At 35.1% G+C, this 27,810-nt stretch overlaps 1 protein-coding gene across 1 annotated transcript in view; it reads right to left on the minus strand.

Annotated features, from left to right (window-relative positions):
* Nucleotides 1-27,810, minus strand: part of LOC105202446 (DNA-binding protein D-ETS-4) — a 59,928-nt gene that overhangs the window by 8,584 nt on the left and 23,534 nt on the right. Inside the window, exons 2-4 of the mRNA XM_026136465.2 lie at nt 8,661-9,055; nt 7,048-7,706; nt 5,505-5,659 (exon numbers count right to left, since the gene is read on the minus strand). Coding sequence (XP_025992250.2) covers nt 5,505-5,659; nt 7,048-7,706; nt 8,661-9,055 — 1,209 coding nt within the window. The remainder of the gene's footprint in view (nt 1-5,504; nt 5,660-7,047; nt 7,707-8,660; nt 9,056-27,810) is intronic.

Consider the following 27,810-nt stretch of genomic DNA (forward strand, 5'->3'; position numbering starts at 1 on the left):
CGCGAGAGAAGAGAAAGCGGCTCCGTTGAGAGAGACGCAACGCAGCAAGCAAGACATTCGAGCGGTTGACCCACTTCTCGATCGTTTCTGCCGAGCCACTGGCTCGCGCACCGGTAGGCACGGCGAAGCCGATCCTGCTGATCGCGGAATAAGTGTCCGACAAGCGGTATGTGCTCACGCACGCACGCAAGCACGCACGCACGCACGCACGCACGCTCGCACGCACAAAGTTCTGTATCGCCGTTACATCCTCGCCGTGCACAAACGCGCGCCGACATCCGGAGATGCTCGTTCGATGAGCGACTCCATCTCGGATGATTGGAACGATATTTATAGCTATTGTTCCGAAGCAGCGATTCCGAATGTAACGATTAATTGTAGAATGCAATTGTTAAAATTAGATCGTGCGCTGCTTATAACGAGGCATTTCCTATACGATCTGCCAACGTAATCCGAATGCGCCGGCATTCCCGTGTGCCTCATCCAGCGGTGCGATCATACTCGGATACTTCACAACGTTCCGAGAAACAAATATTCTCGCGTATCGATAATCGCCGCCATTAAGACGCGATGCCAAACCACAAAGAATGCCGTAATTATTTCTTCGAGGAGTCGAGGGGCGAGGAGCGTGGCATGACTCGGCCGGAGCTTACACGTCAGCCTTAAACGCCACTCGTTAAATGCAATCCAATTTTCTGCTCTTTCACTTTTTTCGATATTTTACCTGAATTTACCTTTTGTTCAATTTGAAAAATATTTATAATAATCCAGAAAAACCTGTTTTCCATCGACAACTCGTTTGACCTTTTACGATTCTGTTGCAGAAAATTGGAGAAAACCAAGTTATTAATAGACAGCTTCAAAAGGGGAAAAACTGTACGATTGAATATTAATTTGATACCGACTAGATGAAATCGATTACAAGCGATTACAAGCTGTAAAGTTCAAATTGGCAGAATGAACCTTTCACGAACGATGCATAGAGAGAGAGTACGCGTGCACATTTCTGTGTTGAGCCATGAATGAAGTCCGCGAAGGAAACTCGACCGCACGTCGCATCAGCGAAGCACGAACGAACGAGGAAAGGACTTCTCGAGATCGCAGATAGAACGTGACCATAAGCCTGACCATGATTCCACGCTACGAGAACTACCGTGGTACTTGGCAGCGCGATTATCCAATTACTAGACGCAAAGCGGAATCCATTATGCATGACTACTTCCCCGCTGCTCGCCATACACACAGCTACTCTACTCGCTATTAATTTCCGTTAGACTCACGTCTGTAATTCTCTACGAATAATGAGATGCGCATCAATCGACTGGACTCCAAGATTTACCTATTTACGATTTAAAAACATAACATAATCGTTCGGAGTTTACCGCATTGATAATATTACCGACTCTTATCTGACTTTGATGTTTCCTGTTTTTCTTCAACTCAGGAAAGTAATGGGAGAGAAAAAATTAATTCCCAAGTAATGAAGCGAGGAAATGTATTTTGCTGTATATGCGATTTTTTTTACTACAATCATCATAGTAATAAAGATTACCAATAATACTGATGAAAAGTATTGTAAAAAAAGAGGTTGCGCTTCTCGAGAAAAACTAATTTGCTAAAATTATACTTCATTTTATAATGGAATGTCAAGTTCACTTCCTTAGCTTTATCTCAGTTTTGTCAAGTTTAGGGTTAACTACAATCCACAGTAAGTATAATCGATATTAGCGCAACCGGTTTTTAACACGCTCGACGAATATAAAACTTGTTATTTAATAAGCGACTTAATGCGGCTTGTATGCACAATGTCAGAAAAGCAGAAAGAAGCCGTCGCAATTTGCTATTTTCTCAGTTCTCTTCAAATAATGATGTATTCACAAGATAATTTCATACTTCGGTTCGTCAAATAATCACATCGGAATATCAACAACTGATCATTAATAGTACCATGTAAGTAATTAAGAAACTTCACGTGTTGATCAATACCATGGTATTTGCAATTGCATATTTTTAAATCAGAAATTATTTGCAATGTAGAAGAATTGTATTTGTAGTATAAATATGCGTTAGACATATTTGTGATTAAAATTGAACTTTTAACAATTGTGTGATTGCGCAACAAAAATATTCGCAGAATTTGGTAAGTTAATATATTTTTTAACTAAATTAAATTAATGGTTCATAAAAATAATTTAGTTACATTAAAAGTCACATGAACAAAAAACTAATTCGATTAAAAGTTACGTTAAAATTAAATTATTTTTAATTAAATTAAAATTTAATTTAATTTAATAAGCGTTATTATCATATAAATTAGAAATTTGTAATTTATTGAATCACTCATGTTAAATTACTCAAAACAATTATAATGTGAATCATCAAACAAATTTTTAATATTTTATTTGTAATTAATTATTATTTAAAATAACAAAGAAATATTGTTTTTTACGAATATCTTATATAAGAATTTTTTTATGTAGGAATATTTTTTCTTTTACAATTTTTTTCTTCTTTACACAGATAAATTTTTAACTTAGGAAAGAAGTTAATAAGTTAAAGTTTATGTGTTTTAAAAGTAACCAAGTAATTAAAGTAAAAATTTAAATCATTTAAAATTAACTAAGTTAAAAGTTATTAAATCAAAACATGAATAAATGCCGTGAAAGTCAACACAAGATGTTCGTGTAAGAATTAATGTCATTGACAAACAATTATTATTACAGACGTTTCGATCCTCTAATTTAGATCATCCTCAGTACTGCATCATTTTCGGCTGTCAATTTTTGTACCTGCGCCTAATTATCATTGCATCTAGAATGAAGTAATAAGTTTACACTAAGGATGATCCAAATCAGAGGATCGAAACGTCTGTAACAATAATTGTTTGTCAATTACATTAATTCTCACACGAACAACTTGTTTTAGCTCTCACAGCATTTATACATATTTTGATTTACTTTTTCAGAACTTTTCCTATTTTAATTTTAAAAGTTATTAAATTTTTAACTTTATTATTTAACTTTTTAACTAATTACCCAATTCTGAATATTTTATATATATGTAATATAAAATATTACTATTTATGTTGTATTTGATCAAAGCTTTCTCGTTGATATTTATCGCCAATATTACTAATATCAGATTACCGACGAGTAAGTTTCAATCTGAAAAAAAATTGATTAATAAAGAAAGACGCTGACAACCTTGGGCAAACTGTAAGGGCCTCTTTCCCTGAAACCGTATCCCTGACGTAAACGAGTAACTTTCACGCGGCAAATGATTCTCGGGGGAATTCCGATTCTGTTACGTTATGTCGAAATCTTGAGCAGCATATAGGTATTCTACCATTTAGTCTTTAGGTACGGATTACGCAGAAGAAACGTAAACGCGCGCATTGATTACCAGGAAATTCACTTTCACCGGACCTCGACAACGAACATTTCTCAAGTCCCCTTCTGGTTTGTTCACCAAATAAACGCAAACTTGTTCATGACGAAGATTGTTACAGTAATAAAAAGGATAAAATAACAATCTCGCTCACTGGATTGCGTATAACTTTCCTGGTTGTCAAATTTAAACCTTAATTGCCGTAATTTCACTGCTACACGAATTTATAATTTGTGCTGATTCACATTCATCAGGTTATTATATCACGCTCACTAATAAGCGCCGATATTTATTCAAAATTAATTAATTAAATAAATATTTATGATATAGTAATTTGACAAATTTTAAATACGTGATTATCTACGAAAATTATAATTATTAAAATTATGAAAAATTACGAACAAAATAGACATAGGCACTATGACAATTATCGCGATAAATGCAAATTCTATTATAAATTTTCGTGACGCAACGAGATAAGTCCCATGAAAAATCCAACGATATCAATGAGGCAGATAAGAAGCTACATTTTCGCAAGATCGAGTATTACTTTATTATTGTTAACATCATCGAGTATTTATACGGAAATACGGAAAGAATATCGCGCAAAAAACCCACGCGCAAAATCAAGTGGGTTTTTTTTCTTCGTACCGCATCAGATTTTTTTACGTCAATGTAAAATGAAATCGTTTCAAAAATCGTGCTACTGATTGATTCGTCGAGAGCACGTACAATCCCCGAGGTCGATCATCGCAGACGCAAGGCATTGCGTAACGGTACACGTCAAAGTTGCGAGTCGTGCAAGCGGTTAACACGAAGCGAGAAAATAAAAGTCAGACACGATAAGATGTAAAAGTAAAAATAAATAATGAGAAATTAATACGAAATGTTTTTACAATATCTCGAGCGATTTCTCCTTTGTCTTCAAAATTAAAACGCGCCTGAAATATAGGTGTTTAAAAGTTTTAAGGAAACGGGAGCAAATAATGAAATTTTATTTCCCATTTAATTAGACTTTATGTATCAGAATTTTTTCAGCAAGCAAATTCGATCACTGCATGCAAAATATTTAATGTCGAAAATAAGAAAATTGCAAGAAAAGATGACGCTCAGTAAAATCTTTATAAAAGAAAAAATAATGAACAAGAAGAATAGAAGAAAATCGCTAATACTGGCCCTCTTAAAACGACACCGCATTTCTTCTCGAAAATTAAACATTGAACTGTATTAATAGTGATAAAAATATGGTTTTTCTCTGTATAAAATATGCTAAAAATAAATTTTTAAAAAACGGGAATAAAATTTGCAATTTGATTTTTATTGTAAACTATATAGTTTAAATAATAATGAGTAGTTATTGATAATATTACATAATTTTACAGGTTTGTAACTTTCTAAAACTGTTTTATTCATATTTTTCTCTTTCATATTTTCTTTGTAGCGCGATTTGGAACAAAAATCGTTAGGCAACGTAAACTGGTCTTCGTGAAAATAGACAATGACTACGAAATCTTCAACTACAATGTTAACACATATTTCAGAATTTTTTCACACTTCTTTTAATATCTCGAGGTAGGAAAAATAATGTCGAACGTAACGTTCACTAATAAAGTGCCAAAATCATAATTTTTGTAAAAAGTTTTAATTCTAGTTTTTTAATTTTATAAATTTTGGTATTTAATACATAAAAGTATATTTTATTATTTAATTTATCAATTTATTTTATAGTTAATATTTTTCTATAGCTTTCTCTACGGAGCCATCTATCTAAATTCTGTCATTGCTGTCTATTATATCAGTTTTGAAACCTAATTTCTAGATACTCTTTTTGGATTATGTTGCAAAAACATTATTTATTACAAAATACACAACAGCATTATAAAGACTGTTATATCATCCGATAGAACACACTTTCCATGTTTTTAAAGTTTGTTTTCATGTTTTTAAAGTTTTACTTTTGGCTTTTGTTTAAAAAATTTTAGCCGAAAACAAAATGATGTAGCAAATTTGATCATTTTTCTCTACTTTGTAATCACGTATATAACTCTCTGAGTATTTCTGCGTTCCAGTTGCGGCTAACAATAAGATGAAACGGATGAAAGTAAGTTTGCGCTCACCTGAGGAGCTCTCTGGCAGAATTCCTCCTCCGTGAGGGAGGCCAGCGTCGCGCCGTCCACGTTGAAACTCTCCATCGGCACCGAAGGCAATTGCAATTGCCGCCTGGCCCATTGCACCCAAGCCGCCACATCCGCCGCGCTCCAGCGTCTGGGCTCTGCAATTAAATGCCAGAAATCTGACGTTAATTTGAGTTAATAGGCGGTTCTCAATCAAAAAACGCGGCGTCGAATAATCAGATATTTGAAGGATTTCGCTGACGATATTTCAAACTACACGAATATTCGTGTCCTTCGAGAAAAAAAAATGTCAAAGTGTTACGACATCTCGCGCGATACGAAGCAGTCGCGTATATAAACGCAAAAGGATATTAGGAACACAAATCTGTAAGGCGCGCAATTATATCGATGACGTGGATCTTCGTCACGGCACAGCACCGTAATTTCGCAACTCCGCGTGAAAGCATGTCGACGTGACACTTGGTAACTTATTTCAAGCGTGACATCATGGTTCAGATTAATAAACGAACTAGTTGCATATACGACGACGATAACGAAAATGACGACAACGACGACGACGACGACGACGACGACGACGACGACGACGACGACGACGACGTCGACGACGTCGAAATTACTGCCCACGGCAAGGTAACGAGAAGGCCTAACGGAACAAGGCCTAGCCGATACTTAACCGAGAAAACCGAAGTGCGCGTCGGAATTTCTGATGGCTCGCTCGTAATCATGTCGTCCATACATCATCGAGTGAATTTCCACAGTATCTGATCACGAAGAGAGAGTTTATAGATGAGAGAAGTGAGATACCAACGAAATCTCAACATTGCATCAAAATTATGACGGCGCTAAGTAGTTTGAGAGGATTAAAGAAAAAAAAAGAGGGTGCTTAATTCGATTTTAATACTTTCATAATGAGAATGATAATGAGCGCTACAATCTGCCGTGTGATAAAACGACACGAACGAAAATCACGGATAGGTAATTCTTGCGAGTTACATTGTCGAGATGCTCTTAGCGAAAGATGTAACGATAAAACCTTAAGAAACGCGAGAATAAATCTTGCCCGATGATTACCGTAAGGTTGATAATGATAATAATTAACGTGCACGTGATTGCAGCCATTGTCACGGCGACTATTATAGAAATGGCGTGCTTATATAAGGATATACGCACTTATACTCCCCATTACTTGCAATTAATCTCCAGCGAGATAGCATCGATAATCATAAGATGTATGATTTTATATCATACCTTATATCAATTCAGCTCTTTATTTCATTATCCGACGATTATAACGAATATGCATGGACCGTAAATTGAAGTCTCGATCGATTCGATTCGTACAAGCTTATGAAAAGATATCTGGTGCATTTTTTTTTAATGAGTTTCCAAAGATATTCCGTTTTTAAGAAAAATTATAATAATCAGACTACGCAACATTTTGACGTAAAAAAATAGCTAAAGAAAAATAGTCTTATAGAATTTCAATTAAATTTTCATGAGATTTTAACGGGAAAAGTCGACTCACCTGGGTGAATGCCAAGCGCTACGCAGGTGTTGTCGAAATCTTTTTGCAATTGCTGGATGGCCAGACTGAGGACCGGCTCGAGTTGCTCGCGGGCGAGGTCGCCAACGCACTCGCCGGCCTCCATGTCCTCGACGAACCCGGTGCCGACGCCACCGAGATCGACGGGTCTTAGATTGTACTTCCTCTGGAAACTGGTGTCTCTCAATACTTCTCGCAGCAGCTGATGATCGCTCTTCTGACCGTCCTTGAAGAGTTCCTCCTCCTTCCGCAGAGGATTCGCCAGATCCTCCCGCGATTCTCGTTCCACCTTAGGCTGGTTTGTCTTGGCAATCTCCGTCAAGTCTTTGCGAAGGACGACGCCCTTGAATAGAAGCTCGTGCAACGCCGAACTACTCTCGAAATCGCTCGAGGGACTGGGCGAAGATGAGGAAGAGGACAAAGAGGACGCTGACGAACCGTTGCTGCTAGAAACGGATCGCGGCTCCTCCTTGAAGAGGATCTCTTTGAGCAACGGGTGCCCCTGCACGCCAGTGTCCTCCTTCTTTGGCAGGAAGTCGGCGTCAAGACTATTATAGATATCCTCTTCGCTTCGAGGCGGAGTACAGGGCACCGTGCAATCGGTTGAGTCCTCGCGGTAACCCAGACTCTCGGCTAAGAGTCTGTAATCATGCGAAAATACGCAATCCATTCCCGTTAAAAGATTACGAACGAAGAAAATGACGGAACGCGATAAATAATAGCGTTCAGAATCAAATCATGACGCTAAATCCGAGCGATTAGCGATTTTTAATCTCAGCCACGTCGCATGTAACGATTACACGTAAGTCCAAGAGAATTTAAAGTTCTAATGAGCAAAAAATGTTCTTAGATATTTCCACTACGAAAAAAATCGACTAGAAATTTCTTTAAGCATTTATTTGCTTCTAAAGTGAATCTTAAATGTTCCGCGTAATCAATGTTTGCATTAAAAACACCTAGATAAAATTAGCTAGATAATTACGTACATAAAGAAATAACTTTATCTCATCTTTATGTAGGTTAACAAAATATATACTACCTCTATTTTAGATTTTAAAAAATATTATATTTTTCAAATTATCTAAGTTAATATGAACAACAACGGGTATAACATATAGTACTCAGCTTCAATCTCAAAGGTATCATTTATCGATTTATCTTAACATAAAGATTTTTTCTGTTAAGTGATAACAGCGGATCGCGCAGATCAAAAAAATAGTAGCACAATGTAAATGTTGTTTCAAAACAATAAGCGATTCAAAAACTTTTACAAAGAACTTTGAGAGTCGTAATGTGTTATATATTTCCTATATATTTTTTAACTTTAATTTTTATTTGCGTATTAATCCATTTCAAAGAGGAACATTTTTTATCAAATTGAACTATTTGAATAAATCTTGTTTTTAATAAGTATTTACAAATTTAAAATTATGATTACTGATTTTTATATTCTAAATTGATTTGCTCAACAGCGATGTTACCTCAAAATTATTTAGATAAGGTAATAGAAAATTTTATTTTTATCTAGATAATTTTAAGTTATCTAAGCGCAACACTGCGCATAATCGTAAAGTAAATTGGCATAGGATATCTACCTGGATTCCTGAAGGATGGCCAAAAGATCAAGGCTCTTCTCCCTCTTGACCGGCTGCTTAACCGATGGCTCCGGGCTGGTGGGATAAAACTGGGCGCTCTGAGGGCTTCTGGGTACGTAATAGGGGCTCGTCGGGTACCCCGGCGAAGATCCCTCGTGCGAGTAGTTTGGCGACAACGGCAACTCGCCGTTTGGATACGGCGGGCTCTGGTAGATCGTGGGGGATCCCGGGCGCGGCGAACATGCCTCCTGCTTGATTTGCGAGCTCTTCAGGCAGACCTGACCGCCGCCGCCAGTCGGGCTGTAATCGTCCGGCAGAAGGGACAAATCGAACTGAAAAGTGCTGTAGTCGAACGACGGCGAGTAGCCGGCCGCGGTGGGCACCGTCTGCGGCATCTGAAAGAGAACATTGAAGATCGTAAATCGTAAATCGTACATACCGTCATTCGGCACGATTAATTAGCAAAAAAAAACAGAAGAAGTAGAGAAGAGAAAGCAGCGCGCTAAGACGCCCGCCCGCCGTCTGACGTGTGCGAGACGCGGGCGCGTTTCTCGCGCCCGTCGCGGCCAAGGCTAGATCGATCCGAGAGAGTATATCCACGAGGGGCACTCTGACCGTAAGTGGCTAATGCTTCGCAATTAGAGCGCGATTGTGGTTTTGTGGTGGTCGGCCAGCGATCGCGTCTATGCGAACGCGTAATGGTGGACGCACCGGTTACATTGCATAAGCACGAGAAAGAGACGCCACATTAAGAGAAAGAAAACCACTAAACCTATTCCGCGAATGTTCATTCAATCATTCTATATTGTAACTATCTCTCGGAACGTATTATATTAATCATACACAACATTCACCCCAGATTGCGCCCTAGTTTATTCGATTATACGATTACTTCCTTGAAGGTCGGGTCTCGTAAAAAAAAAAATGATGTATCTTTCGCGGATAATAACGGATAATCGCGTCAGATTTCGCAATACGTTTCCAAGCGTCTCTACGGCGGAGCAATTCCCACGGGAGATAGCGCGCGGCGGTAACGAGTAAGGTGAACCTCGATAACTGTTCGCGGCTTGATCGTAAAGTGAACGCTAGCGTGCGTTATAAGCGTACGTAAGGGGGAGGAGAGGCAATAAACCGGCCTTCTTTTGTAATCCGGGCGATACGTTGTTGTTCCTCATATCGATCTGCGCGAAAGCGAAAACCGTTGTTCGCAGCGGCGGCGGCGGCGGCGGCCGGCATCGCGCGCCAATATATCCGCGGACGAAACACTTTCCCCGAGACCCGGGGCCCCGGGCTGGACCCGATTGCCCGTTTATCTTTCAGCGTGTTTATTGCCCGTCGTGCGTTTGACCCCGCGTCAGTTTGTTACGCTCCGCGAGTCGCTCACGGCGATCGTACTGCACCGTCTGTCTGCAGCCCGGGACGTGCGACTGTTTCGAGACTTAACGAAACCAAGGAGATTAACGGACAAGGTTAAACTCTCTCTCTAAAAATTACGTTTAATCAATTGCATTTGACTTATGCCGGCAACGACAAATATGAACGAGGAGATACGACGGAGTTTGTAAAAAAGTTAAGGATGAATTATGAACATTGCGGAATGTGTTCACGTAAAATCTCTCATAAAGAGAAAGTCGATACAAAACTCAAGTATAAATATGTCGCGACACGAAAAAAAAGTCGTAATGCTAACATATCTAGGAAAAGTATATCTCGAATGTATCTATTTATATATCTCTCTAAAAATATATATGTATAAATAAATATATAAAAAAATTTCTTTAATGTATATCAATCAAATGTATTTCAAAATTCAAGATGTATGAATTGAGTATTTGAAATCGAATCGAATCTCTTTGATTTACTATACGAATACGAATTCAAATTTTCTCGGATTTGAATTATGTACTAATTTATAAACGTAACAAAATACTTTCAATAACGTTGCAGATTTGTTTTAATAGAAAAAATAATCGCAAAAATTTTACAAAATATTTACAAAAGATTTTATAATAAATACACTAAGAAAAGAAAGTCGAAGTATTAGCAAGAAAATATTATTTGTGTTTTCTTCGATGTGTATTAGTTATAAAAAAATTTCTACAATGAATATCTATACTTTTGTGAAATATATCTCATTTTTCTTATGAATTAGTTTATTTGCGAAAGGACTAACACTTTATACCATATTTTAATTATAAAGATTGTTACGCGTTACAAGATTAATCTCACAGAAGATACAAATGAAACGATCAAAATATGCAATCGATTTAAAATCGAATCATCAACGATTACGAAATTCAAACTATTCAAATTCGAATCTTTAAGATCGTCTTTCTTGAATCCTTTAATAAATTTATTTGTAAATTGGATCTTTATTTATTTATAAATATATATTTTTAGTAAAATGTATAAACAGTGATTTGAATTCGAATCGTATCAAATCAAATCCACTGTGATTCGTCGCTCGAATTCGAACTATTCGCACGCCTCTACTAAATATATATATTTTTAAACAGATAAGAGTCGAATCTATAAATAAATTTATTAAAGAGCTCAAAAGAGACGATTGTTTTTTGCAAACGTCCGCGCCGTAACGAACGAGACCGTTAATTTCTGAAAACGGGCGGGACAAGCGCGAGTTTCGGGTATCGCGGCCTCAGATCGTCGGCGCTCATCTCGCGGCAAACAAAACGTCGGAGATACGCGTCGAGAGACGAAACGCCCGCCTCCCGGCGGGCCCGGTGTGGTGCACCTTAAGGGCCCATTTATCTCTACGTGTGTTTATTGCCCGTCGTGTGTTTGACCTCGCATCAGTTTGTTACGCTTTGTAAGCCCATTACAGCGTTCCCAGTGCATCTTCCCTCGCGCTCAGGCGGGGTCGCATCTGACATTTTGACGTAGTGCCCCGCAAAGGTCGACGCGAAATAAACGATTATGCCCACAGACACACGTGCGCGCGCGCGCTCGCGCTCTCTCTCTCAGGCAAGACGTAGAGACACAATACCTCCTCCCACTTTGATCGTACGGACGCGAGAGCGCTTCACGTGCACGTGAATACACGCGTACACGAGCGCACGCGGATAGGAGCTCCAAAGAGATACGAGCGAGTACGGCAAAAGCGTACTGCTTATTCTCTCCCGGGGCCTCTCGAAAGGCTCCGAGAGAAGAAAGAGAATGTTTATCTATATAGTGATGGAATCTAAGAACGATGCACCTCTCGAGAGAACCTTCCTGAATTTTTTCGCGCGAAGCCATGAGACTCGGCCGCGAGACTCCCAACCGTGAAAATATTCCCGCCTTGGAAAAACGCCTGATCAACACCCTTCCAACCAAATATGATCATTAACGTTGAAATATTTCTATTGGAAACTCAGAAACCTTTCTCCGCGCAATAAGCGCTCTTATAGAAAAATACACTCTCCTTTGAGAGCTTATTAACTCCCGAATAAACCTCCAAACCTTGAGGGTTAACACTCAATTTGAGTGTCATTTCGGACCACCAACGCTCACGTTGAGCGTATTTCTTTAGGGCGAATTGAACTGACGCTCCATCTTCTTATTATTCTCTTATCACTTTATTCTACGAAACGTGATTAACATTCTGTTACCAAGAAACGGAGTTTCGGTAAACCTAATTGGCTTCTCCGTTAACGCACTTGCATGGCGAATGTGCGAGAATGTACGGTGCTCCCATGGAAAACCCATTTGATGACTCTCCTTGAGTTTCGCCGTCTACCTCTCGAGACTTTCGCAAAGACAAGCCATTGACGTCACGCGTTCGACTAATCGCTGGTGCAGCTGCATTCTCCCCTTCCGTGCGCAAAACACGGGATTCCACCGGAGTCACGGGCCGCAACAGCCACGGGGCGACCTCATAATTTTCGAGAGACGGTCGTCCTGTTTAAACACCGTTATTTATTCGCAACTACACGGCGGCACGCGGTATACCCCGACCGTCACCGTATTTATCCGCAAACGAACTTCCACGTAAATAATCACTTCAAAATGCGTGTCGTGGCCCTTTCCGTACGCGTAAAAACCATATTATTTAGGTCACATCGATGCCTAGCAAACGAAAGTTAATTGAAATGGATAGAAATGAATTCATTTTGACATTTCGGAATTCGCGCTTCAGATTTTTCGAATCCATTTGAATCTAAAATAATATGAATTTAACATGAAAAGTGCACTTCGTATTTCAATCCATTTGAATCCAAAAATAATGAATCTAAAACGCGAACTCAGATGAATCAAAATAAATTGCAATTTTTTATTTATGTGAATTTATTTCCATTTACTATATAGATAGAACTTTGCGAGCGCACACATAGGTATATTACGAGTATAATTGTTACTATTCTAATTGTTACTCTCTCCTTTTTTCGTTTACTTCAAATTCATTTTTTCTTTTGTTCGAAAAATATAAAGGTCTAAATGTGGAAATGTACGGATGAAATTATTATGATTCATAATGACGAGGGAACGCGTGGCATTAACATCGTCGCAATTTGATAGTGGCGACGAAAATAAGTTTTCTCACTCATTCAGTGAAAATCGATAAAGACGAAATAAATTATCGGATTGTTGTGGCGCGATATAACTCCAACTTATTATTAACCACGAGTGGCATACACGATGTCTCGTGATGACAAGAATTATCGTTGTTGAGACGCGCCTGCTTATCGAGCACCGAGTTATCGGCCACGCACGGTTTCGTAATACGATTCGAGTTTTCACGATCTTTGTCGGACTTTGAACGTGCACGGTGACATTTTGAGTGAGAAATCGCGACCTTCGATAACACTGCGACCACGAAATGAGAGACGAGGCGCTCTCCTCGAGACGCGGTTTTCGTTCGTGCACCGTAAAAACGTCTTCGTAGCGTCTATCGAGTCACCCGTATTTGAATATTCATTCCACGCTCACGCGAAAAAAAAAAAGGTGAAAAATTACGAGAGTCGTAAAAACAGGAGTGTCTAAGATGTATATTGAGAAATACTCTTACATATCTTTGCATATACATTTGCAACATGTACGTATAACTACTTGTGAATGTATAATGTATATATTCTTAGTAACACGTTACATTATCGTTCGTGTGAAATCAAAATACTACGGATATGTACAACAGCGATTTTATATAACATACACAACCAATTTAATCATATTTTCATCTTCATTATAGCTTAAGCTGTTTTGGCTATAGAATACGTGCTAAAAGTTATCGAAATTTAAAACCTGCAGGCTCTTTAGATTTTTTTAATCAACGATACAAAGTTTTAATCGCGAATGCTTGAATTATGATCTTGAAATCAGTTGCAAAGAAAAAAAAACAACGAAAAGTTTGGTTTATAATAATTTTTGCAACGAAAATGATCCTATTTTGCTGCAATACATCTTTAATATCTTTTAAATCATTAAATACTTGATCAAAATTATTTAATCAAATATTTCTTCTACATCTAAACTATACTTTTTCAAAATTTAAACTATCTTATCATTTTTTCATCTATTTCAACTACTTAAATCACTGCGATTACACGTTTTTGATGGATTGTAAACTAAAGCATCTTTGATAAACCAACAGAAGAGTGTTGCCGCTTTAGAAAGTAATAATCTACATTTTAATGAGAACTTGGATTCCAAACAAAGTCTTAATTCAAATTTTTGCACAGTGTTTCAACTTAAAAAAAAAGCAATCTAAAGTAAAAAATCGCTACTTTTATATGACATTGTATCTTTATATGGCTCTCAGAAATCCTTCAAATTCATAGAAAAAAAGTGTAGGAACCGCATCAAAGCAACAACGATATAATTCTCAGAATTCATAATTTTATTTTAACGAAAAGGATTTATAAACGATTATAAGATCTTTCTAAGTAAATAGCAAAATATGAGACTGTTGCAAATCTCACTTTGTAATGTTATAATCTAAATCTGATTTTAAATACCTCATGAACTTAAACTGCTTTGTTATTCTTGTGCAATTGATTTAATTCTTACATATCTTTCCGCAGATTTAACTAATGAAGAGATATCTTCATTTTAATTGACACAACTACGTCTTTGTTTTCGCCATATAAATTCCGTCGAGCAATTAAAAGAGTTAGTCTGCCGTACCTGATATTCTTGTTAATTATCGCACTCGCGTTCGTATACCGCTTCGTAATGTCGTTATTAACGTGCGACATGAAGAAGCAAGGAAACGTAAAGAGGCGAGGCCTTCGGCATTGCAATCCCAAAATTTTTCATCGCCGCATTTTTCGAATTCCCATTTGAAGGACAACCGCGCAAGCGAAATGCAACTTTTTACCACGCAGAGGGTGTCATACGGAGAGTACAACGATCTCAAAGTTTTTCAGTCGACTGAAAGTTGGCCAAAGGATCTGTCATTAAAATATAAAAACGAGACACCCTATACACAGTTCCACATACATATTCATGTACATATACGCAGATATATCTTTATCCGCATCATCACGTCGTTTTACGAGTCGGAATATTTATGAGAGGAATTTCCTCCCGAATTACCATCATTGTGACAAGGCGCTATGCGCGAACGTCCAATCGCGACCGGTATTCTTCCACCTTGTCGGACATTTATTTCGCTCGGATGTTCGTGTATCGTGCAATTAATTCCACTAACGCTAAATGCGGCAAAACTGATGTCAGCCGTCTCAACCTGAACGCGAAAATTGCGGTTCGCGTGCGTCATACGTGCTGAATTACTCTAGAAACCCCGTTTCCAGTTCGTCGCCCATTCAAACTCGTCTCGGTCCGGGACACGCTGTACACGCTTTCGGCCATTAAAATTAAACGTTTATATAAAATAAATAAGTGCACCGCGTAAAAAATCGCTTACGTTCCGCGGCGAATAACGTTAATTGGTTTGAAAAAAAAATAATTAAGGAATTTCTCGATCTAATTAAAAACTTAATTATCGAGAAGAAAGATGTCCATACTCAGGAAAAAATTCATAGTTGTAGCAACTATAAAAGTGACGACTATACAAGTTGTTATACGTACAATTAATGTGCATAGTTCAATAAAACTTGGGTTGCAATAATTATAAAATTGTTCGTATCATCATGACAACAATATAGCCGATTAAGTATACGAGCGAAATAACTGTGATAGCAATGGAACAATGATGTAGCGCTCTAAGTGCGAAGAATAAGAACAAAGAACTTCAAGTTTGAATCTCAGTCGGTTTAATTTTTCCGTCATTTACATTTACAATTTTTTTTTGTCTGTTGTTTATCCAATAATTTTACTACAAATGATTAATATTTAATAATTCTGTATTTTCTTAGTTTATATAACTTATTATTGTTTTTACTACAAATTTGTTATACATAATTGAAATGCTGTTTGTTTACAAAGTTATAGCTGCTGAATTTTTCCTTTGATTATGAGTGCAAAATTCTTGAGAATAAACTTGTTGATTCTTTATCCAAAGATAAACAAAACGAAAAAATACATTTCGAGTAAGACAAAATATTAACACAATCTTATATAAAAGTAGCAAGTGAAAGCAATATTTAATGTAAATGCATTCTAAATATTCTCCAGCTTCTAGTCGATCGATTGATAAGAAGTATAATTACTTTATACTTCTTATACATGTTACATAAGAATACATTTAGAATAGAAGAAAATATACTAATACGATAGACACAACATGTTTATCGCCTTGGTTGGCTTATAATGAAAGTGATTCGATAAGAATTAACTTTCAGCGAACTGTCATGTACTGCTTTAACCGATTTCGTGATATTACAATTTTGCAACACCGTTCCCCTTTGTCGATAAGCGACAGATTCCGTTTTTAGCCTAGCAAGAGCGACATACGGAATATTCATTACGCGTCTACGGAGAAATCAGCCGTCATCTACCATCGTTACAATCTCACGCAGCGCCTCAAGTGTCGAGGATTACTCACTTATTCCTCGAACGAAGATGCAGGAAGTATTTTTGCGGCTCATTATCCGCGGCTGAGTTCTATGCATTATTAGTGCAACGAAGACAACGGAGCGCCACAAAACGCTCAGCTCTCATTTGCATATTTTTTCCCCCCGGATTAATCGTCGCCGCCTGTGTATGCATCGTCCGTGACGTCATAAAGCCGCATTAAAATAGTATCGCAGCATCTCGACACGAGATACAAATATTACGAGTGAGTAGTAGGTTTTCCCACTTCAATTCTGTACACTTCACTTGCCTCGCACATCGCGATTACATCTTTCTACTTAGACATCTGCCATTATATTAACATTAAATCTTAATCAAGAAAGCGATAATTTTAAATCACAAGTGCGTTTTGTCCGCTTCTGCGCACTCCGTATCAATTGTTTTTTTAATCAACTGATTAGTTTCATGAATATTTTTTCTATCATTTTTACAATGAGCACTTGAAGTTTTCTCACTTTATTTGAACGTTATTTATTTATCGTCTTTTCTCGCACATATTTCTTTTCATCGCGTAATCAGAGTCGTATGGAACGCCATTTTGTTATTTATTAGTAATGTAATAATTTCAGAAAGAAATACTATATATTCTATGAAAAAAAATGTTCTGCAATCAATTATTTCTTGCATAATATTGTATTTAAATGATTTCATAATTAACGTTTATCTTTGAAAAATTATTCCATTTAATGCATTATGTATACTATTGTCAAAAATGTCCCTAACAGCACATGATGTCAAACGAATATTGTGATATTTTACAAATATATGCACGATATCACGATGTTGTGCGAATGTTTGTACAATATCTAGAATATTCATACGATATCTTGTGCTGTTAGGGCTTATAGCATATATTACTTAAACAATAGAGTTAAAAGATTTCTTGCAATACCAATGATAATGCATTTAATCAATATTTCTTTCAAAGTATGTAATATTATAAGAAGTGAACAAAATTGCATTAATTTATAGCTTTTTTAAAAAAATATATATTTACAATCATCGGTGTATTCTAAAAACTCATTATTTATCGCAATTGTTACTTCATTGTAAAAATGTTTTATTAAACAGCATCATTTTTCGAAATTATCGGTGTAATATAAAAATTACTGATTTTATGCAATTATCGATTTAAATAAATTTACATTTTATGCAACAGTCGTGTGTTGCTTAAATTGAACACCTGTGCCCATATTGGTCAATCCCTCATTCTATATTGTCTGGGGAAATTATTTAGTGAAACACAGATGTTTTACAATTTAAGCAGCACACGACTATTGCGTTATAAAATATAAATTTACTCGACAACTGCATAAAATAAATCTTTACAGTACTGCAACAATTTTAAAAAGTACTAATATTTAAACAAACACATTTTTGCAATAAAAAAACATTTTGAAAAAGTAATAAATTTTTACAATACTCTAATAGTTGAAAAAAATTAATAAGTTTCGCAATAGAAAAAAAGGAGGGTGTCTGTAACTATTGCAATTATCGATTTTTTATAGTATTCTGCGTAAAGTTTTAGTAATACAAAAATCGTTACATTGCATGCTATTGTTTATACAATAGCAAAATGGTATTCCGTAAAGTCGGATTATTCTTTCATTTCACGATGGCTGTCACACATGAAATGAGAAAATTAAGGTGACGTCCATCTCACCTATGGATGTTACCTTAATTATGTCCTACGCATGCCTGAAGGCCATCATGCACGTTCAATTCCGATAAAAAAAAGCCCCTATTACAAATTAAATGTAATTTCAGCGCGAGGAATATTTCTTCGCGGTCGCGTGGTTATTCGTGTAATCAATTACCCATCGCGCGAGCAATGAATAAGTAGGAAAAATGATAGCGATCGTTTGTTTAACTTACAACCGTTCGCAGCAAAACTATGACAAATACCGGACATTCCATATAATGCGTTTTTTACGCAAGCAATGTGATTGAGTTCTTAAAATTTTCATTCGTCCGTTTCTTAAACTAATTATAGCGACATGGCAATTTTATATAAATACATATAATCAAGATCATATAAAACTGTTCATTTATTATTCAAATACATATCAATATAATCGATTACCTTTGACATTTATATTATCCCTATAAGCGCTATAATATTCTTAGAATATTATACAAATGTTATATAAAAATTAAAGTAACATTAAAATAATATTCCGAGAATATTATTCAACATTTTTAATATTATTATATAATATTCGTGGTATATTATTTTATGGAATATTATGAAAATATTCTACGAATATCTATTATTTTGGTAAAAAATTAATGTAACTTATTATGCATAAAATATTCATAAACTTTATAATTATTACATTTAAAAATTATAAAATCCCTGATAATTTAAAATATTGAAGTAAATAACATTATTTACTTTTCATATAATGTTTTTATAATGTTATCAGGAGTAGTCATATAACCACTATTTATTAATATTAATTAATATTTTAGGAATATTATTTAATATTAAATAATATTGTAGCGCTTATAGGGATATTTTACAAAGCTAAATAAAAATTATGCATATTGATAATAAATTAATCAGTTAATTCAAAGATCGATAGAGAAGCTCGACGAACGAGCGATTCTCCTTGAATTAAATCAAATAAGATACATATGATGCAAATGTAAAAGGCATAGGAAATCGCGTTTAAAAATCAAGTAATGTGCTAAGAAAGCGTGTAATAATCAACATCTCAGCGGTAAGAGGAAATGCGCGAGTATCGCTGCATAGCTGTTGTCCGCGTAACACTCGAGAACGGAAATTATAGGCGAGCGATGCTGCGAGCGGATGATAATGCCCGTAACGTACGCGACGTCTATACCTGCGAGGGACCTGTGCGGAAATGCAACGAGCGACGGCTGCGAGCGGACGTCGCGAGCGGCGCGGCGGCCCAGCGGCCCAGCGGCCTTGTGCAACCCCCGATGGCTACTTTATCGCCACGCGGTGGGTAGGTAAACGACGGCATCGCGGACACTAATGACTGAACGCAGCTCGCCGCGTTTCCTCCATTCTTGTGTCTCTAGTACGCGCCGCCGCGCGCCGTTAAATCCCGCGCTTTATCTCGCGGTAACAGCTGCATTTCCCTTGTCGCGCGGAGTACTTGCGGTACTCTACAGCGACAATCGCGTCGCTGACCCAAGAGGAAACCTACAAAGTACCTGCCCTATCGGTTATCGGAAGTGGTCAGACCTTAAAGATGTTTTAGGTTCTACAATATCGGCTAAAAGCTATACAGTTAGGAAATTTGTATTAAGGTTAACATACATCGTATGCATCTAAAGAAAGTTATGTAGTTGATGAAACCGATTCTTTAACTTGGTTTTTTTAAGTTGAAATAAAAATACCTTTAAAAAAAGTAAAAATTTATTTGATTTCAAGAAATGACGTTATTAGCCTTTTTTTAAATAAATAAAATATTTAATCAAATTTATTTTATTTAAATAAATAACTTTTTTATTCAAAAAAAGTACTGACTGAAATGTAAGAAATAATTTAGCTGATTTGAAAATATATTTCTTTCATTTAAAAAAGATTTGCGTTGCACAACTAAATTATTTTTTTAATTCTAATAAAAGGATCAACCAAAAAATTTCTTCAAATTAAAGAAACTTTTTTTAAACGTACAGCAATACATAAATTTTTTATTCAAATTTTTTTACTCGGAGAAACTTTTCTTTGGCTGTGTCTCAATTTCTTTAATTTCACTCAAATTTTTGTTTTAATTTGACAAAAGATAATTATGTTGAAAAACAACATAAATATTATGCATAAAGTTAACACAAAAATGCAACACTTTGACACAATTTGGAAATGGAGTTTGGAAACATATTTCTTCAGTAAAATTAACATTTATAATATGTTGATAAGTACATTTTATTCATTTATCTTAGAATTTATTATTCATTAAAATTAAATTATTTTTATGATATTTATTTATTTACTCATGAATTGTGTTATTTTAATACTAAGAAATGTTGAATATCAGTTTAATACAAAATATTTAAATAACATAATTACATGCACATACATTATGTTAAATTAATACTTGAATATTCAACTAAAAATTTTCAACAAAAACCGGTTTGAACATAAATAAAAATTAAATTTTTTCTATTATGTATCAAAATTAAAAAACTGACGGTTTTTTTCCAATTAACAATAAAAAATTTTAATTGCTAATGTCAACATTTTAGCTCTGAAACCAGCTGTAAAAAAAGGAAACAACGAAAAATTTGATTTATAATAGTTTATGCAGCGAAAATAATCCTATTTTGCTGCGGTTTTAGATAAATTAATAACTTTTGCACAAATAAGTGAATCCAAATAAACCATTGCACAAATATTTATTAGTTTTAATAATATATGTAAAAACATTGATTTAACTCTACTTTTTCAAAATCTTTAAATTTGTAAATAAGTACTATAAAAAGCGATTGTATAAGAATCAAACAAGCATAAAATCACTTTTAAACCGATAAGAGAAATATGCTTAAACAGATACTCAAACGTAATAATAGAACATTTCACAAAATATATGTTTCGTTTTTTGATGATACTCTGAGATGTGATACATACATTCTTAAAACCGTTTGAAAAGCTATTCATTCTTTATTTTATGAAAAAAATCTTTACAAATAAAATCTTTAAAATTTATATATATATATATACAGGGTGTTCATTAATAGTTGTCCCCACGTTTTACCATAGGAGCACATTTGTTATTTCTAATATAATAATATGTTAGAAATACATATCCGTCGGTAAATTATGCTCCTATGGTAAAAAGTGGGTACAACCATTAATAAACACCCTGTATATATATATATATATATATATATATATATATATATATATATATCTTATAGATAAAACCAAAATTTTCTAAATATTTGGAAAGAATCATTAAATACGATTGGTTGCAGAAATAAATTGACGATTTTATTTAACAGCGTAGCTGTCAACTAATTTACGTCTAATCGTTTTCAACCGTTCCTCCACGATCGTATGCCTTCTGGCGAAGAGAGAGCGCGGGCGCGGAAGGAAAAAGCGGAAGATCGAGTGGGAAGATCGAGAACGGTCAGCGAGGCAAGACAAATAAATAGGCAGCCGCGATAGCGTAAATAGTAACATAATACCGCATAATAGGGGCATAACGCGCCTCGGTAATGCCGTCAGTGCATCACCGTGAAGAAGTTATGGCAGGTCGGCTTTTGTCCGGCGCAATCGCGAGCTTTAAAGTAGCCCGTTATTAAGCGCCTCGCGGGTGCCTCGGATTCCCCAACAGGATCGCGTCCTAAAGCGCTATCCTACGTCCGTGGATAATCCAGCGAGGATCGTAAATTCGTGTCCGGGGCCCACAAGTCTTGGCTACACGTGGTGGACCTCTCGTAGCTTCATTCGAGAAGACTACAGATCTTGAACATCTCACGTTTACTCCGCGAGATAAATTCGCAAATGTCGGTTTCGTATTCCTTCATCTTTCATCTTTTTTCTCCCGGAGACTTGCTTAACGCTTAATACATAGTATAATAATGCATAGAGATGCTGAAAATTTCTTGTGTATTCCTATAAATATATATAAGAACTATTAATTCGTTCTTTGGTATTCTATTTTTACGATGATAGCTTAGTTCCTTAATAATTTTAATAATATAAGAGTACTTGTTTATATTAATATATTGTCGACAAATATTTTATTTTTTTTAAGTACCTTTTTAAAGTAAATTGCAAACATCCACTAAAAAAAAATTTTTTATATATAATTATATACGATTATATGTATATCAAATACATCTATATATAAATATATATGATATATGTATATAATATATATTATATGTAATTATATATAAGTATATACCTACAATAAAAAATTTTTTTCAGATATTTCAACAATTTAGAACTTTTAATCTTAATTAAATAACAAATGCTTCCGGTAAATTAACATTGATATTGAAATAAAGGAAACAATACGATTGATCGATAATTGACGAAACGACGAGACACGATGGTGTCACGCGAGATTTATGTAACGATCTCGCACGTGATAATTTTATGGGAAATTCGTTGAAACATCTTTCCCTCGAGCACTCGTACGCTCTCTCACGACCGTTAATCGACTCTCGTTAATAATTGCCTCATTATTGCGCATCGTTGCGCCGCCTGTAGCCGATATATCGACAGTGTACGCTATTAATAACACTTTACCGCCCACGCATCGCCTTCGCGGCTGTAATGTCTTACATGCGTGTGTATTCACTTCACACGCGCACGTTGTACGACGTGTTGCAGCAAGCATTACACCGCGAAAAATTCGCACCAGGTTTCAAGCAATCGAACGCTTCGATCGCGCATGGAAGACATTTAGAGCGGCATTTCTCTTCCTGGGGCCTCAGGAAAAACGAAGAAACGTTTTCCGTGATAATTCTATAAAGTTGCCGTAAATCTCGGGCAGATATTTTCTACTGTAAAATCTAGGATATGCGACGAAAAAATTTATTTCAATATTTATGTTTAAAAAAATTACTTATTACTAAGTTTATTATTGATTAAAACAAAGAAACGTATTTGAATATATGGAGTATATACTTAAACAAAACACGTTTGAATAAAAAATGACTGAAACGCGATCTAAATCTTAATATTTGGAAATAAAATAAAGATAAGTAATACAAAAATTATAAGAATAGATTACTAATATGGAATAGAAGCTTATTTCTTAAAGAAGGCATTGCAATCCCTTGGTACCACTGAAAATGATTACTATTGCATGTCACAATAAAGGGCGAATCTTGTGCAACAAGAACTTTCTTCTATATAAATACTTATTTACTTTTATTGCTCCTGGAAATATCACAGCATTGTTTTAATCGTGTTCCCATAAACTCGAAGTAAATTCTTTAATGTGTATTTCATAAACTTTTTAAATAATGTTGTATAAATAACGTTATGCTGTTTAATTGTAATTCTTAATTTCTTCACTGACACGAAAAAATTTTATTTGTTATCTTAAGTTGTGCAAGTAATACGAAATACTTCAAGAGAATCTTAAATGTTTTGTAACGTTTATATATCATAACTTTTTATTTTTTATGAAATATAATTACAATATATCCCGTAAGTTTTTCGCATTTTATACTTATATTTATTTCTCATCATATATGCAATAGCTTTTATTTTAATAAACTGTCATTTTAGTTTATTCATACAAGAATTTAAGCGTTTTTGTTCTTGCTGTGAATAATAATATTTTTTTTAGATGATAATATATATTTATATATTTTAGATGTTGTTACTTTACATAATAATTTAATAATTAAAGATTCAATTTTATATTTTTTACGTTAATGTTATTTTATTTTTTATGTACCGTTATACGGTAAAGACACGAACTGTATGTTTAACTGTATTTGATTAGTTTACATAACTAAACAAGTTTGCATTTTATTTCTTATGTTTCTGAACATTTGATTAGTATTATTCCATTTTTAGATATTCCCTTTTTTTCACTTTTTACTTTTCTGAAATCAGATTTAAATTTTAGAGACTTTTATTAATTAAATTATAGCTGCATTGTTTCTTAAGAATTAATTAGAATCTTAAACATATTTATATGTATATGCATGTAAGTGTATGTGTATTTAAAACAAAATTAAAACATTCAAACATAGGCTTTGATTAATAATGCTAAAGAATTGGACAATAAGATTGACCAATGCGAGTCAGTACTGGGTATTATTTATGCAAATATTGAAACTTATTGATTAAACTTATTGATCGTAAAAGGCGTTTATTTTAAATGCTAATCATACATATTACATATTGCAATATCTGCATTAGAGAAGACTCGAAATATAAAGCATCTGCGTCAATATACGAGTACGTGTATGCAATGAATGCCCTCTGCCGACTCTTATTGGTTATTCTTATTTTCAATTTTCTAACTTTTATAAAATTGAATAACTTAAATGGCGTCTAAGGATATATATTATAGACATGTTTTTTTTATCTCTTCGAGGTTATTTTATTATTAAAATTATTATTAATGTTAGTATTTCTTTTAAAGATTGAATTATACATATATGTACATATCTCCTGTTTAACGTTAGAAAATTAATTTTATATTCTGTGATACATTGATATTCTATTTGTAGAATTTCCATTATGCCCGCTCTATGCCCGCAAAATTGTACGCATACTCGGAATATTTTTCGTATATATTCATGCTGAAGTTGGAAATGCAACAGTATAGCATAAATGTATGTATATATATGTTTGATGCATATCCATCAGAAATGAAACAGAAGAAATAACGACGTCAATATTTCTTGTAAATATTAAAAAGTTATATTATTAATATAAGGACGAAAAATCGCCTGTAGTTGCTTTATTACATAGTGCATCGCAGAAAAGTATTTTCAGCGTAGAACTACTACGTAATCAATATGATTTCGTCAGACGAACTTCCGTGTTCGAAGGGGGCCCCTTGTTATTCGTGACCTTGCGCTGCTTTTAGATTACGTTAAAAAAACACTACGATTTAATTTAATATAGACCATTCTCTGAGTATCGATCGTTCTCTAGATTGATTAGGAAAAAAGTCGATAAGATAAAATCTTTTTATTGAGCTTTGATAAAGGATCAAAACAGCCAAATTCTTTCGCGAAATTGATTTTATCATCTCTTGGAAATAATATAAAAAGATGATTTAATTATATTTATTATTAAGAGAATATTTTATTTAATTTTATTTAGTTTTCGGGATAGTAGAGATGTCTGTAAGCTTCAAAATTATTAAATTGATCAGCAATTTAATTTTCATGATATATTACATTTCTGATAGTGCGCAGTTTGAGGAATCTTGTAAATGTTTGTAAATTCACCTAAAAAATTATTGAGCACTAAAATCTGCTTTCGACCGGTATAACCGTTCTCATTATTTAAAGAATATTTAATTTCTCAAGTAAAGCATACATTTTCTTGTATAATAATAATCTAATTTATTACACGTGCAATTGAGAATAACCTTTTCTTTACAAAAAAAATTATTTCCAACTAACGACGGATAGATTTATTTTCATCTTTTCGATATCAATGTTTTAAAACATTGTTTAAATAGAAATAGTAACAACAATATAAAGTGACTGAAATAAAATGTAAAAGGAATACAATCGGCAAAGAGGGCAATTTGTAAAAGTTTAGTAAATTTCTTATATCTAAAATAAAAATTTTGTATAAACGGGCATCATGAAATAACAGAAACAGTTTACGAGTCGATGCGCGCGCAAATAAATACCAAATAAAAGTACGTCATCAATTCTATAGAGATTCAGAGATTCGCTGTCTCCTAACCCGCTGGTTTCTCACTAACTTTGTTTTTTTTTTTCCTTATGTCATTCGACATTTCTGAGATGATATCTCTGGCGTAAACTAATATTCGATTGTCGGCGTCGAATTACATTTTCTTGTACGTGTCCCACATTCGATGTCGACGTCGAAGGGTCGCCGTCGAGTAGTTATTCGACTTTTTGTCCGTCGAAATTACATCGACCGCACCGCCGCGCGCCATTCCCCTGCTGCCTTCTGTCTACGCTCCTTTCGCTCGCACCGGAGCTGGCGGGCGAGAGGAGGATGGCGATAGGAAGTTGCCCGTCATGCAGGACCACGAATTGGAAAACCCGAAGTGACCGACCTTGAGGCTGCTGGTCCGTTCTGCCGGCACGGGAGAGGGACGGCTATCTCTCTTCGACACGGACGGCAAAAAGAGAAGATCTCCATCTCGCGAAAGGGAACGGCGCGAGGAAAAAGACGGACGAAAAAGACGGAGAGAGAAAGAGGAAGAGTATGTACGAGATGAAACGAGGGGGAACGGTTACACCTTCAGTTGTAAGGCGACTGTGAATAGCTCGATGAGTGAATATAACCCGCTGATACGAGGAGCACGAAGGGAGTGGCGAAGAAAGAAGGGACGAGATGATACAGCTCTTCTCTCTCTTCTCTCTTTTCTTCCATCAGGAAAACATTATTAACTTTATATATATATATATATATACGTAAGACTCGCTATGTATAAACGTGTCGCGAGTAAATGGAATGTTATTACTAAACGCTGTTAATAGTTATAAAAAGTTTAAATTTTATCAAATTTATAACGTAATATACGACCGTGAGAATACCTTAAAATTAAAACTAAAGTGATAAAAGATATTAGAACAAAAGTATGTGCATACATTTCTTTTTAAATCTAAAATTTATTATAAAAAAGATATAGACAGTACCTTTCTTTTTACCTTTTTCCTAATAATAATATGTATTTAGAAGCTAAGAAGCTAAATTATATCTAAAAATAAAAGTAATAATAATGTGTAAAAGACTAAGAAAAATAAAAGAATTATGATTTGTATAATAGAAGAATAATAGACTGTGTGTGTGTGTGTGTGTGTGTGTGTGTATGTATGTGTGTGACAGTAAATTAAAGAGTTTTAACAATTTTCTATCCTACATTTGAAAAGATTAAACGGTATTGCGCTTAAAATAATCAAGCCAATAGAATTACTAATATACTCTTATATAAATTTAAAATGTCCGGATAATTTTGAGTAACTTCTGTTTCTCAATTCATTTATTTTATTAATCTAAATGAAAAACGGCTCGACACACTTTTTTCTCGATTAGATATTAATCCAGTGTGATAAAGTAATCTCTTGGTAATGATTAGGTGTTCTCCCATAGTTTATCACTTCAGTAAGAAAACGGATAAGATATCAACGCCAAACATTGAATGCGCGAGAATTCAGCAGCAAACTTGATCACTTAAGAAGCATCGATCTTTTGTTTCCTTTTCTCACGCGAGTAGCATTCCAATCGCGCGAGTCGCGACGCCGCGCCGATCAAACCGTTATGACATAATTTATTCGTTAATAAGCAGCGATCCGAAGCGAAGCGAGCAGAAACCCCCGAGGGGCGAATATCCGCGCTACATAGAATAAAGCGACGATAATGACGATAATTACGGGAGTCTCTGTCACCCCCCTCCTCCCCCCTTTCCCTTCTCTCTCTCTCTCTCTTTCTCTCTCTCTCTGGGTCTTCGCGCTTTATCGCGATGGATGGCAAGACGCAACGGTACATCGGCTGCGCGATGCAAGTCCGGAAATG

This window comes from Solenopsis invicta, chromosome 10 (assembly GCF_016802725.1).
Source record: "Solenopsis invicta isolate M01_SB chromosome 10, UNIL_Sinv_3.0, whole genome shotgun sequence".
Lineage (NCBI taxonomy): Eukaryota > Metazoa > Arthropoda > Insecta > Hymenoptera > Formicidae > Solenopsis > Solenopsis invicta.